Below are 13242 nucleotides of genomic sequence, written 5' to 3'. Positions count from 1 at the left end.
TTGAGAGTCTGTGGCATTATTAGCATGATGACAAAGGGCACGGCCTATGTCATTAGTTAAAATGGCTTTCTCTGGAACATTCTTTCCATACATTTGGGATAATGTAAGTGCATAAATCAGTGAAATATGTAACACTGTTCTAGTGGTTTTTGAATATTCTAATGAGAAAAAAAAAGTATTACGTATTGTCCCTTTAAATGACTGAAATCACATTTCAAAAATCGAAATCGATCTTACCTTATATTAATTCAATTTTCCCACAATAGTAAGATAACTTGATCAAAACTCGACAAACATTCTGAAATTTAACATCTCATCTGAGCACTAGCAGACTGTCGAGGTTTAGACAGGAAATTGAGTGTTATTTTACCCTGACAAAATCAATTGTTCAGCAGTAACTACCGAGCTACAGTATCTGATGGATCACTAGTTGTTGTTTTTTTATGTGAGCTTTATAAGCTTTCTATGTTGTTAGCTAAGATACATGTCTAACGTTGATTTGATGTGCGACTGCGAATGTTCGGTTGGAAATTTGATACCGCGCTTCACCTCCAGCTTATATGATTCCTACTGCGCATGCCCAGACTTCTTTGCCGTACATTTTTTTGCGAAATCAGTTTTGGAGTTTGTAGATGTTTGTAAAACGAAAATGAGCCTTGAGAACAATAAGTCTTGAGAAATTATTGGAACGTATGTTATGCAGACACTTAATATTTCATTATATTAGATAATAAGTTCATTTATAGGTTGTACTTTAAACTTAAAGTTCGAAAAATTATTTAAAAAGTAAATTTATTGAATGTTTTGCCTGAATTTTTGTTGCATTTACACGGTTTTGACCAGCAGGTGTCGCTAGAAAATGCTGTTTCAAACACTTCAAAACAGTAGCTCCAATTACTAGCATGTGCTTTGTCTAGGTTTCGGTTTCTCCCCAGTGTTTGTGTTCAGTGTGTGGTTCACTGGATTTCGTCAGTTTCTAGTTTGTTTTTGTCCCCCTTTCCACTAAGCAAAATCATTTTCATCTTCGAATTCCTAGACCTCGACGATACGTATTTCCACGCTTATCTCACGAGAAAACGTAAGTATTTTACATAATGGTGAAAAGTGGCTAATTCATCTGCGCGAAAACATTATCAAATCATTTTTTTTAATGATATGTCCCCCTAAAATCTACCACTTGTTTTGGCTTGAGCAAATCGTGGTAATGTATGTCATTATCACTATAAAGGGTCTTGATGTCCCACATGATTAAATAAGTCCTATATGAACATAATGCGAAATAATGACATTCTGATGTTTTAATATACTTGGTTAAACCTTTAAACACATGCAGATATAATTATAAGTGTTTTGAATAATGTTTTTGTCAGTTTTTGCCATATTCTCTTATTGAATGGATATGATTTTGCCATGTCCCACACACTGTTCATCCAACTAAGTCTAAAAAGTAGGTAAATCAGATCAAATGAATTTTTTTTTTATATTCTTATTGTCTTTAACAAGTTATTTGATAAAATAAGTCATTTAATAACTTTTTTTTGGTTTTCATAATAATGTTAATCATTTTGCATGTGTCCTTGAAATTGCTGTCCACCCTGTCATGATGTGGTAAATACCCCTCAGATGTACTCATTGGCATGTCTTTCTTCAGAGAAGGTTAAAACTTCTGATGTGCACACATTATCTACGCTTATGTTTCCTATTTTTCCTCATATTGTGTTTTAAACTGAATGTTGTCAAGCTTAACATGTCCACTCTGTCATAGTGAAATAATAATTAATATAAAAAATAGAAATAAAAAAATATAGCTTTTAAACTGTATACAAAGAGCTAGAATAGGGAAACACTTAAACAGCTGCAGGTTTAATATGTGTTAAATAAAAGCTATCTTTAGCCAGAAACATTCTCTCTGTAATTTTCCACCTTGTCACTAATCCTTCCTTGATAGGGTGGACATATGCATTGTTATTGACACTTGATTGATTTATTTATTTAATATTTTATTGTTAATTAGTTAATGTTTTTGTTACAACACTTATACACACACATACTACACCAGTAGATGCAATACATGAGTGGCCAATACAAACCTTTTGACAATATCTGTCTCCATCTATATAAAGGATATCCTTTTAAAGTCCATATAATTGAGCTCGTTGACTCTTTGAAATAAAAATGCATGCCAATGTCCACCCTGTCATCTTGTTTTCCTCCTTCATGTTCAACTTTTATGAAAATAAACAAATTATTTATAACCTCAGCAAAACAGCTTGTGTGATTTCTTAATTAACTAGTAAGGGCCAGTTAATATTGTTTGAAAGTTTGACTAAATACTTTAGAATACTTTAGAGCGTGCAACGATTGCATATTTTATTGGAAAATAAATGTTTTGTCCATTACTTTATTTCTATAAATAGACTTTTTCCATAATCTAAAAAGTTGGGTTGACAAAGGGACACATTATTTTTCTGAAAATATACATTTTATAATCACACTGCAATGATAATAATGATAATGATATTAAATATACTTATAATACTTTGAATTTATCCATGATAGGGTTGACACGATTTGAGGTTTGTTTACTGTTTTTCTGCTTGCAGTTTATTTATAAAAAGGGCTGGAGCTTGACTAAGATTAATTTCTTACAGCCTAAGGTCTAATTAATACATCAACTATGTGGTTAAATTAAAAATCTCAAATTCTGACATCTCAAAGCGACTTTATAGTGATGATGACCAATGAATGACATTGTAAATTCATACAAATTAGGCACTAATTAAAAAAATTCTGAATTGCAGTGAGATTATGTTGCCATTTCTCAGTATTCAGTTACTTTGACTTAATTTGAGGGTGAGAAAACTGGGGAAAGATTCATAATATGAAATGAAATGTTAAGTAATTTTTTTCTTAGGCTTGAAGAGATTAAGAAGATGGCAGAATCTTTACCATCACCATCAAAGCTAAAACGGACAAAGAGACAGAGTATTGCCCAGATGTGCCAATGTAAGTAATAAGAGCTAGAGAAAGAAAACGAAGCAAATAGCTTTTATTGTTAATATTACATTTTATTACTGAGAATTTAACTTCGGTAAAAATATTCTCTCAATATCAATTATTATTCCATGCAATCTAATAATCTGTCTGTCCAACAGCACTTTTCCCAACTTGATCAGTTCCTAAAATCTTGACATTTTCATGCTTGATGGTGGCATTTACCCTTTTTTTTGGTCATCCTCCATGAGTCCTCTGTTTGAGGAGCTTCACTGTTCAGTGTGTCTGGATGTGTTCACTGATACAGTCAGCACTCTATGTGGACACAATTTCTGTAAGAGCTGCCAAAATTAGTGCTGGGACAAGAGTCAGAATTGCAACTGTCCACTCTGTAGTGAAACATTCAGTAAAAGACCCAAACTCAAAATCAACACAACACTTAAACAATTTTTGCAGCTCTTTAAGGAAAAGTTGAGTAAATCTGAAGTGCAGGAGCTGATCCAGGACCGAATCAAGAAGATTCAAGACATCAAACGTTCAGCAGAGCTTAGAAATGTGAGTCGAAGTTATTCAATATTTCTCAAATAAGGATTTTATTTGGTACTGTAGAGGATACTTATTAATCAGAAATTAACTGTATATTTCAGAAAAGCACAGAGCGAGAGAAATCATCCACTATTGAGCTCTTCAGTGATCTGCTGCGCTCCATTGAGAGATGTCAGGGCGAGCTGCTGGAGATGATAGAGGAGAAGCAGAAAGCAGCAGAGAAACATGATGAAGAGCTGATTCAAGAGCTGCAGAAAGAAATCAATCGATTGGTACTGAAATTTTAAAAACCTCCATTTCCCGCGGACATTTGAGCAATGATGAGTGTGTTCTTAAACAGCGCTGATTTGATATTGTGTTCACTATAATGTGATGGGACGCTGACAATGGAGGTGCGGATCCAAATGCAGGATTTTTTACGAGAATGGTAAGGCAACCAACGGTCAACAGGGTCAAACAAGTACATGCAGTCAAATCCAGAAGTGTGGTCAAATAACAGGCGGATGGTCAAAAGGCAGGCAGCAGACAGGAATAAACAAACAAGGTGAGGGTCAAAAACATGGTAAAACAAGGCAAAGGAAAGCGCAATGTAACGTTACAGAAACAGATGACAAGACTCAGCACTGATGTGTGTGTGTGCTGTATAAAATAGTCTTTGTAATCAGTTCATGAGCAGCTCCCAGCCGTGAGTGTGTGTAATCTACCGAATGAGGAACAGGTGCGTTTCAGCTGTGCATGACTGGAAATGTAGTTCGTCTAATGGCGGATTTGTATTCCGTTAGCGATCTGCGTGTTTACCAGCGATCTACAAGGATTAGATTGCTGGTGATTGTGACATTCACATGCACAACAGAAATGACTGACTGGCCGTGAAGGTCATAATTTCACCGAACTTACTGCTGTTTACTGCATGTAGCAACAGATACAATGACACTGGAGTGTTTCAAAGTCACATTGATCAGCTGGTTTGTCTGTAAGCTAACATACGAGCGATCTGTTGATGAATCACAGCTTTAAAATGCTTCAGTGTTCCTGTACCTTTTGTTACACTCAGTAAACAGCGGTGAGTTCGGTGAACTGATGACCCTTATGGCCAAATACAGTCATTTCTGTTGAACACATGAAGACAATAGCAAATCAGCAGAGTTTAAGAAGGTGTTCAACAGCGCTCAAATGTTTGCAGAAAATTTTGAAAATTTCAGTATCGATTGGTACCGAATTCCAGTATTGTGACAAGCCTACTTTGGTCAACCTCCCTGTACTTTATCTGAAAACAATTGCTCAGCTAAGAATGGTCATCAGCCAATCAGAATCAAGCATTAAACAGCCCCATAGTGTAACCATATTTATTTAGCATCATCGTTTAGAACCAGAGCACAGTAGTAAAAACATCAGAGAAACCGCTCTAGTCCATGACCGTTAAGATCCCTTCCTCATCTGTTATTCTTTTTCTTCAGTGTTGAAGAGGATGCAGCGGTATGCAGGTACAGTGTCGAATCTACACAGGAATAGATTTAATTTATGTTCATCTATACTAAACACTTTATTATTACAAACATGAATTCGTATTCTCTTCTCTCTCTCAGTGGAAGTGACTCTGGATCCCGATACAGCTCATCCAGAACTTCTCCTGTCTGATGACAGGAAACAAGTGAGAGTTGAAGACGTTGAACATGAGCTCCCAGATATCCTAGAGAAGTTTGATCATTGTCCCGATGTCCTGGCAAAGGAAGGATTTTCTGCAGCGAGATTTTACTTTGAGATTCAGGTGAAGGGAAAGACTGACTGGGTTGTTGGAGTGGCCAGAGAATCAATTAACGGGATGGGAGAAATCACAGCAAATCCTCAGCAAGGATTCTGGGCTGTGGGTCTGAGGATGAGAGGGAATATAAAACCTGTACTAGTCCTGCTGTCTCTCTCTCTCTCTCTCTCTGAGAGGGTCTGGTTTCCTTCTGTGATGTGGAGTCCGTATCTCACATCTACTCTTTCTCTGGACAGTTTTTTACTGAGGAACTCTATCCTTTCTTCAGCCCTGAAGTTTTTGAGGGAGGTTAAAACCCCCCTGATCATCTCAGCAGTTATTTACAATGAATGAATGAATCCTAAAAGTAATATGGAACTCCAAAAATATAAGTGGTGGTGGTGTTTTCTTTTTTCACTTGTCAATTTCTAGTCATCATATACACAGATTAGACGTAATTCACACATGGAATAGTTTATTATTGTGTATTGATGACTAGTCTAGTTTTGGGAGAATTTAGACCAGTGTTTCCCAACCATGCTCCTGGAGGACCATCAGCTCTGCACATTTTCCATGTTTCCTTAACCAAACACACCTGATTCAGAACATCGGCTCATTAGCAGAGACTGAAAGAGCAGAAATGGATGTGATAGACAAAGGAGACATCTAAAACATGCAGTGTTTGCGGTCCTCCAGGAACATGGTTTGTCACTAACAGTCTAAATTTAGCTTTATATTAGCCAAGCTGTCTGTTTAGATGTCTATTAGAAAAAAAAATGTTTTGAGGATAAAACGCAAAAAGCTTTTTGACTTCCAAGTAGCCTGTTGTAATTCTTCTGTCATTTAGGTCTGATGGTCTGTATAATATGCCGCAAGTTTGAGATTTCTATAAGTTTTCTTGTAACATCATAAGAAATCCTAACCAATGGTGTAGTTGAGTTACTGTATATTGTTAAATTAAAACACAAATCCCTAAAAATATGACAAATCATGCGCGTAAATAAATGCGTGAAAAGTTAGTTTATGCACTAACTTAGTTTATGCACATCTTTTCACACAGAAAATTCACTTCACAATAGATGTATATTCACGTCATGGGCCGGGCTTCTGTTTGCCCGGTGACTCTAGTTTCATTGCGAAATAGTTAACATGGATTTTATTTAGACAATAACTGTGCTCATGTGCTTTAGGAAGGCTGAAAAACAGCATAAATTCGTTCAACACCGAGTGCACTGGATCCTTTCAGAGGTGCACCCAGTTCTGTGAGCTCATCGACTCAAGAGGAAAGAGGATTTCCGCGGCAGGCTAGACTCACGGTGGCAGGCCAGATTGACAGGTGCTGATTGGCAGGCCAGATTGACAGGCGGCAGGCCAGAGTCACGGTGGCAGGCCACATCCGATGCAATCAAGAATGTGAAGAGCAGGGGGGGTGGGGTGGGGTGGGGTGGGGGTTGCGCGTGGCAGGCCCCATCCGATGCGATCTAGGAAGTGAAGTGCAGGGAGGGGGTTTTCGCGGCAGGCCGATTGACCGTCAGGCCTCCCTATGGCCAGTCCACCCCTGTGCGTCGCGAATGTCGGCTAAAGTTCAGATTTTTTAAGTCGAGCGAATCACATCATTTGTGCTGTAGGATGTCTATTTGTGTAATTGCATTGACTTAACATGTAAATCACTTACGCTTGACGCTACATCCGAGTCTGGTGTGAACGCACCAGTTTCTTTCTTCTGTTGAACACAAATGATGATTGATTGAAAAATGTTGGTTTCTGGCATCCATTGACTTCCATTGTTGCCCCCCCCCCCATACTTAAATGTTTAAAACCACCAGGGGGAATAAATGATGATGTAATTTTAATTTTGGGTGTACTATCCCTTAAATGATGTTTACTGACTTGAAGGAGCTGAGGACAACAGAAGGTTTAACAATCCTTGGCAAGAAAACTACTAACTGACTACAAGAAGCCAAGCTCAACTAAAGTCCATATCAAATCACATTTACAACTGCACATTAAGACACATAATATGAGGTCAAAGTCTGGCATTCTGGCACGGCTGAAGGCACGGCTAGTGAACAACCGTCTTTTAAAATACGATCTCATTAAATACTCTGTATTTATATTTTATATACTCTGAACACTTGACATTGACTCACAGGTACGTTATGGAAATTGGATTGTCTTGTAATATAATGAATCTGATTCAGAAGAGTATGTGTAGATTTGGAAATGTCAGAGTTAAGCACAAGCTAAATAATATTAGTTTGATTTCTAAGTATTTAAAAGGTCTATTTTTTTTAATTCACAGCAAAACTAAAAACTACAACAACTTCAATAATCATTGATGTTGTTAAATGTGGACAGGAAGTTTGTAGATCTACAGTTGTGATCATTTTGTTGCTTCAGTTGATTTGTTGTGTTCTGGCTATTTGTGCTACCGCTCAGATTGTAATTCCTCCCATAAACAGTATGTGGCACTGGAATATTTGGTCATATTAGATTGCATTGCCACCAGAATATTCAAATGGTCAGAACAGGATTTGATGTAAACAACATGAAAGCATGGATCTGTCCTGCTTTAAATCGATGGCTTTGTGTAATTGTGTGGGGAACATTTTCTTGGCACACTTTGGGCACTGTATACCAAATATGTTCTCTTGTTTTTTCTGTGCCTGCTTGTCTGCTTGTACCAGCATTTTCCCACAACTTGCCAGTCTTCCTTCCTGTGCCTTTTCTTACATTGGACTGCATCTTAGACTTCTCCCACCCTCTTGTATCTAGTCAATATGCTAATCGTCATTTTGCATCTGGGTCTTGCATCTGATTGTGTGACAGCCAACCTAAATTTTTCTGTTAACTCTGGTCATGTGACAATAGAGAATCCATATGGTGATGGCTACTTCTTGCAGGATAACATTTTACAAAGCTGAAATCTTTAATGTGTAAAGATAGGCCGGCTGTAAGGACAAGTGCAATGGAGGCCAGCTTGTGAAGTGCTGTTCAGGTAAAACGTTTAACCTCCTTGTTAGATCAACTCACTCCCATGCAAAGAATCCCCAGTTTAATCCCAGCTCAGAGTGAGTGAGTGGTGTAGGATCGGTGGGTTACATTGGTGCCATGACCCAGATGAATATGAGCTTTAGGGGAGTTAGTGTAATGAAAGCCAGCTTGTGAAATGCTGTGCAGGTAAAACATCTCAAAAAGTGCTCTATGACAAACGCTAAAGGCCTTGGTCGTTAGCCTCTTTGTTAAAGCAATCGACTCCCATGCAAATAATCGTCGGTTGAATCCCAGCTCAGACATTCCAAACCACCTGGGAGTTCTGCAAACAAATGATAATCTCCCAGCAATCGTACGTCTCCCTCCCGGTCCTCAAATACGTCACACACACCTCCACCGCATCCCTCCTCGCTCTTCAGAAATGTCTTGCGCACTCCACCACCACCCTCTCACACCCCCACCCCCCAGTCTTCACATACGTCACGCATCCCCCCTCCCTCCCCGGGCCTTCACATATGTCGTGCACCCCCCCAAACCCCACCCCCTCCTGGGCTTTACATACGTCGCGCACCCCCTGGTCTTCGCATACGTCATACATCTCCCGCAAATCATCTCTGTCTCCCCCGGAAATTACTTTTCCCAACTTGGGATGTCTGCCAGCTTGGAGCGAGTGGGTAGTGTAAGGCCGGTGGGTTACACTTGGTTAGAACAACTTTCATCTGCCCATGTATTTTTTTTTCCTGAGAGGTAAGTTAATGTTAAAAATAGAACATCAGCAGTCTATCTATTATTGGAAGAAAAACTATAGTAGGTGACATATTTTCATTATTATTTCTTATCTTTTCAGCTATGGCATCCTCCAGTAGTGTTCTGTTTGAGGAGCTTCACTGTTCAGTGTGTCGAAATGTGTTCACTGATCCAGTCAGCACTCCATGTGGACACAACTTCTGTAAGAGCTGCCTGAGCAAGAGCTGGGAGAACAGTCAGAACTGCAGCTGTCCATTGTGTAGTGAAACATTCAGTAAAAGACACAAGCTCAAAACCAACACAACACTTAGAGACATCGTGAAGCTTTTTGATGAAAGGTATAGCCTGCGAATATCTGGGGTTCTCTGTGACATCTGTGATGGGAGAAAGATGAAAGCCCTGAAGTCCTGTCTGACGTGTCAGACCTCTTACTGTGAAACTCACCTGGAGCCTCATCTGAGAGTCCCGAACTTCAAGAAACACAAAATTATGGAGCCTGTGAAGAATGTAAAAGAATATATATGTCAGAAACATGACATACCTCTGGAGCTGTTCTGTAGAGATGATCAGATGTGTGTTTGTGCGTTATGCACTGACGGAGACCACAAGACTCACCACACTGTTCCTCTAGAGGAGGAGAGTAAAGAGAAGAAGGTATGAGTTACTCACAACAAGAAAACTTACTTCAATTACTTGTTTTTAAATATTTAAACAAGATCTTCTGTTAGAAGATGTAAAATCCTCAATGAGTACTTAAATATGCATGTTTCTCTCTGTATATACTATAGATTCAGATGATAAAGACTCAGAGAAATCTGCAGAAGATGATTGAGGACAGAATTAAGAAGATTCAAGACATCAAACACTCAGCAGAACATAGAAAAGTGAGTTGATGGATAATCGACTCAATATTTGATGGATGAAGTTTAGATTTCTCTTGATAAAATATAACTGTATTTTTCAGAAAAGCACAGCACGAGAGAAAGCATCCACTGTTAGGCTCTTTGGTGATCTGCTGTGCTCCATTGAGAGATGTCAGGCCGAGCTGCTGGAGATGATGGAGGAGAAGCAGAAAGCAGCAGAGAAACAGGATGAAGAGCTGATTCAAGAGCTGCAGCAAGAAATCAGTGAGCTGAAGATGAGAAACTCTGAGATGGATCATCTCTCACACACTGAGGATCACCTTCAGCTCCTACAGGTCAGTGTCTCTATGTCTACTCACAAGTCAGGACAACACTCACACTCCTCCTGCTGAATGATTTCTCCTCTCTCATGTTGTAGATTTACCCATCCATATGCAGCCCTCCACACAGCAGGAACTGGTCTGAGATCAGTGTAAACACTGATGTGCGTGTGGAGATGCTGAGAACAGCACTGACTCAACTGCAAGAAACTCTAGACAATAAACTAAGTGAAGCTGGTAAGTCAATATTAAACACAGTATACAGATTTTATTGTGATAGTAACTATGTCACATTTATACTTAGTCTTTTTAATCATTTGACTAGTTTATACACCTGTTGTTTCTTGGTTATTACCTCTTGCATTTAGGTTCCCCAGTTTTCTCAGCACTTTGTCCAGTGTTTTTGTCCAGTCTTTTTGTAACTATGTAACTTCTGTAACTATGACTAAGTATGTAAATCTCTTTTGTCTTTTCTTGTCCATAATCAAAGTGAGACGTTTGGCATTATCTCAAATGAACCAATTTCTGTTTTTCATTTATTTTCACTGTTCTACTCAGCTGTCCACCTTCATCCACTGAATCTCTGCTGGCCTTCCCCAGCTCTCCATGTGTCTCTACATGTTCTCTGTAGCTCTCCATCTCCCTCAATCTATGAGTCTTTACTGGTCTTTCTCAACTCTCCATCTCCAGACTCTCCACTGGTCCTCTCTAACTCTCCATCTCCTTCATCCCCTGAGTATCTGCTTCTCCTGCCTGGTCTCCTTTGCCTCCCAGGTCTCTGCTGGTCCCAATCAACTCCTGGTCCTCTTCGTTTCCAGAGTCTCTGTTGGTCCCTTCCAGCTATCCATATCCTTTGTCCCCTAAATCTCCTGTGGCCCACCCAGCAACTTGTCTCCTTGGCTTCTTGAGTCTCCAGAGTCTCAGCTGGTTCTTTCCAGCTATCCACATCCTTTGTCCCCTTAATTGCTTCGCACATGACAGTTGAAAGTATCGCACACCAGACGCCCACATTCGCAGTCTTGCTCAGCTCTTTGTCTCATTGATCTACTGAGTCTACTCGGGTCAGCCATTCTCCTAGCCATGTCATCACTGCCCATTGTAATTCCCTCAACACGTCCTTGGTCAACTACACCTGGCACTGAGTATTTTTATCATTAATACTTCCATTATTCAGCACCATCTGGTCATGAGGACCCTCTGTCTCTACCTCCAGCCTTTAAGCTATAGACTCCACCTCATCCCTCCAACCCAATGGCACCACACTGGCTCCATGCTCCCATTAGCGCAACATCATACCACCATCTCCACCAGGCTCCTTCATCCTTCCACCTCTACCTTGGTCAGTCATCCACATGCCACCACCTCAAGACCCCTCCACAATTTCTTTCATCCATCATTATGCCTCTCACTCTATCCAGCTCCATTATTGTCCTCAGTTTCACTAGCTTCACTGTAGACTTTCAAATCCCTGTGAACTCTGCCTTGCTCTCCATTTCCTCATCTCCACTACCATTAGCTTTATCTTCGCCAGTCTGCTCCCTGGTAAAGTCATCCACGTCTTCACGCCTTATCTCTTCCTCAGCTCCTCTGTGCACCATCTTTATGGCTGTTTTTTTGTGCCCACTAACTGCTCTTGAGTCCTTTGTGGTTCCTCCCCATTTTTGTTCATTTAGGTGGAATTAAAAAAAAAATTTATGTAGAAAGTTCTCAACTTGAAATTCAGTTAATAGGATAATAATGTCAGACAATTTGATAATTGCTTGCACATGCATTTATTTGTTAACAAACCATTTAATTTAACAGGATAAGTAACACTCACTATGTTAAGTGATTTGGTAAATGACACGTACAAAAGGCAAAGACACTTACATTAAACTTCGCTTTAGTACAATACATGCGTGTTAATATATTTTCATCTGTTTTGATTATTTGTCTCCACAGTGTTGAGGAGGATGCAGCAGTATGCAGGTACAGTGACTGATCTGTTGTCTACACATGTAAAGTGATTTGTTATTATCTTATCTCTGTTCTTTCTGTTTCTCAGTGGATGTAACTCTGGATCCCGATACAGCTCATCCATGTCTCATCCTTTCTGATGACGGGAAACAAGTGAAAGATGGAGATATTAATCCAAATATCCCAAACAACCCAGAGAGGTTTGATGATTTTGTTTGTGTCCTGGGGAAAGAGGGATTTTCCTCAGGAAACTTTTATTTTGAGGTGAAGGTGAAAGGAAAGACTGAGTGGGATTTAGGTGTGGCCAGAGGATCAGTGAACAGAAAGGGAAGAATCACAATGAGTCCTCAGGATGGATTTTGGACAGTGGCTCTGAGAAAAAAGAATAGATATTGGGCTTGTCCTTGTCTCCCGCTGTCTCTGAGACTGAAGCCGCAGACAGTGGGGGTGTTTGTGGATTATGAGGAGGGTCTGGTCTCTTTCTATGATGTGGAGTCCAGATCTCACATGTACTCTTTCACTGGTCAGTCTTTGTTTTTTCAGTCTGAGAAACTCCATCCTTTCTTTAGCCCATGTCTCTATGAAGAAGGTAAATATTCAGCTCCGTTGATCATCTCACCTGTTAATTTCAGTTAGTAAACAAACAGCCCGCAAAAAAAAAAAGATTCATTTGTACTAAGAATTTAAATCTGCATGTTTGTTTTTTACATTATTATTTTGTTCTTTGACATTGGTAGATCCTGTAACTACATTATTTTTCTGCAAAATCAACAAACAAAAAATGCTATTTATTTCCCTGAAAGTTATTTATATTTCATATAAAATTTGTTTAAATCTATAATTTACATTCGTTTGATTGTAATTTCATAGATAATAAATTTCGAAAAATCTCTACAGATCATTTTATTACCATTTCATTGTTTAGCTTCTAATTATGACCATGATCTTTTTATTTGTTTTGTAAATCAGACATTTACACATTGCAAATGCAACAACTTTCAAATTATTCAACATATTAAAACCTTTGATCCAAATAAAATACTTTAGACATGTTAAGTTTTGACTCTTTAAAAATGTGGCA

At 39.0% G+C, this 13242-nt stretch overlaps 2 protein-coding genes across 2 annotated transcripts; both read left to right on the top strand.

Annotated features, from left to right (window-relative positions):
- Nucleotides 1-3240: 3240 nt before the first annotated feature.
- Nucleotides 3241-5982, top strand: LOC130231695 (E3 ubiquitin-protein ligase TRIM11-like). The gene is given in 4 exon segments (XM_056461076.1): nt 3241-3549; nt 3642-3812; nt 4998-5024; nt 5127-5982. Coding segments are annotated over 3 exon segments (486 nt in total). The 3' UTR covers nt 5004-5024; nt 5127-5982.
- Nucleotides 5983-9124: 3142 nt separating this feature from the next.
- Nucleotides 9125-12980, top strand: LOC130231694 (E3 ubiquitin-protein ligase TRIM39). The gene is made up of 6 exons (XM_056461075.1): nt 9125-9676; nt 9811-9906; nt 9987-10220; nt 10304-10442; nt 12147-12173; nt 12250-12980. Exons 1-6 carry the CDS (start codon nt 9125-9127, stop codon nt 12795-12797), a joined length of 1596 nt encoding a protein of 531 aa, XP_056317050.1. The 3' UTR covers nt 12798-12980.
- Nucleotides 12981-13242: the final 262 nt, after the last annotated feature.

This window comes from Danio aesculapii, chromosome 7, assembly GCF_903798145.1.
Source record: "Danio aesculapii chromosome 7, fDanAes4.1, whole genome shotgun sequence".
Classification (NCBI taxonomy): Eukaryota; Metazoa; Chordata; class Actinopteri; order Cypriniformes; family Danionidae; genus Danio; species Danio aesculapii.
Note: the sequence above shows the minus strand (reverse complement) of the source record. Positions and strands in the feature narration are given on the sequence as shown.

Excerpts from the sequence above, each read along its gene's own strand:
- LOC130231694 (XM_056461075.1), top strand. The coding sequence starts at position 9,125 with ATGGCATCCTCCAGTAGTGTTCTGTTTGAGGAGCTTCACTGTTCAGTG. Across the intron at positions 10,443-12,146 it reads CAATAAACTAAGTGAAGCTG|TGTTGAGGAGGATGCAGCAG; the intron begins GTAAGTCAATAT and ends TTGTCTCCACAG. Across the intron at positions 12,174-12,249 it reads GAGGATGCAGCAGTATGCAG|TGGATGTAACTCTGGATCCC; the intron begins GTACAGTGACTG and ends TCTGTTTCTCAG.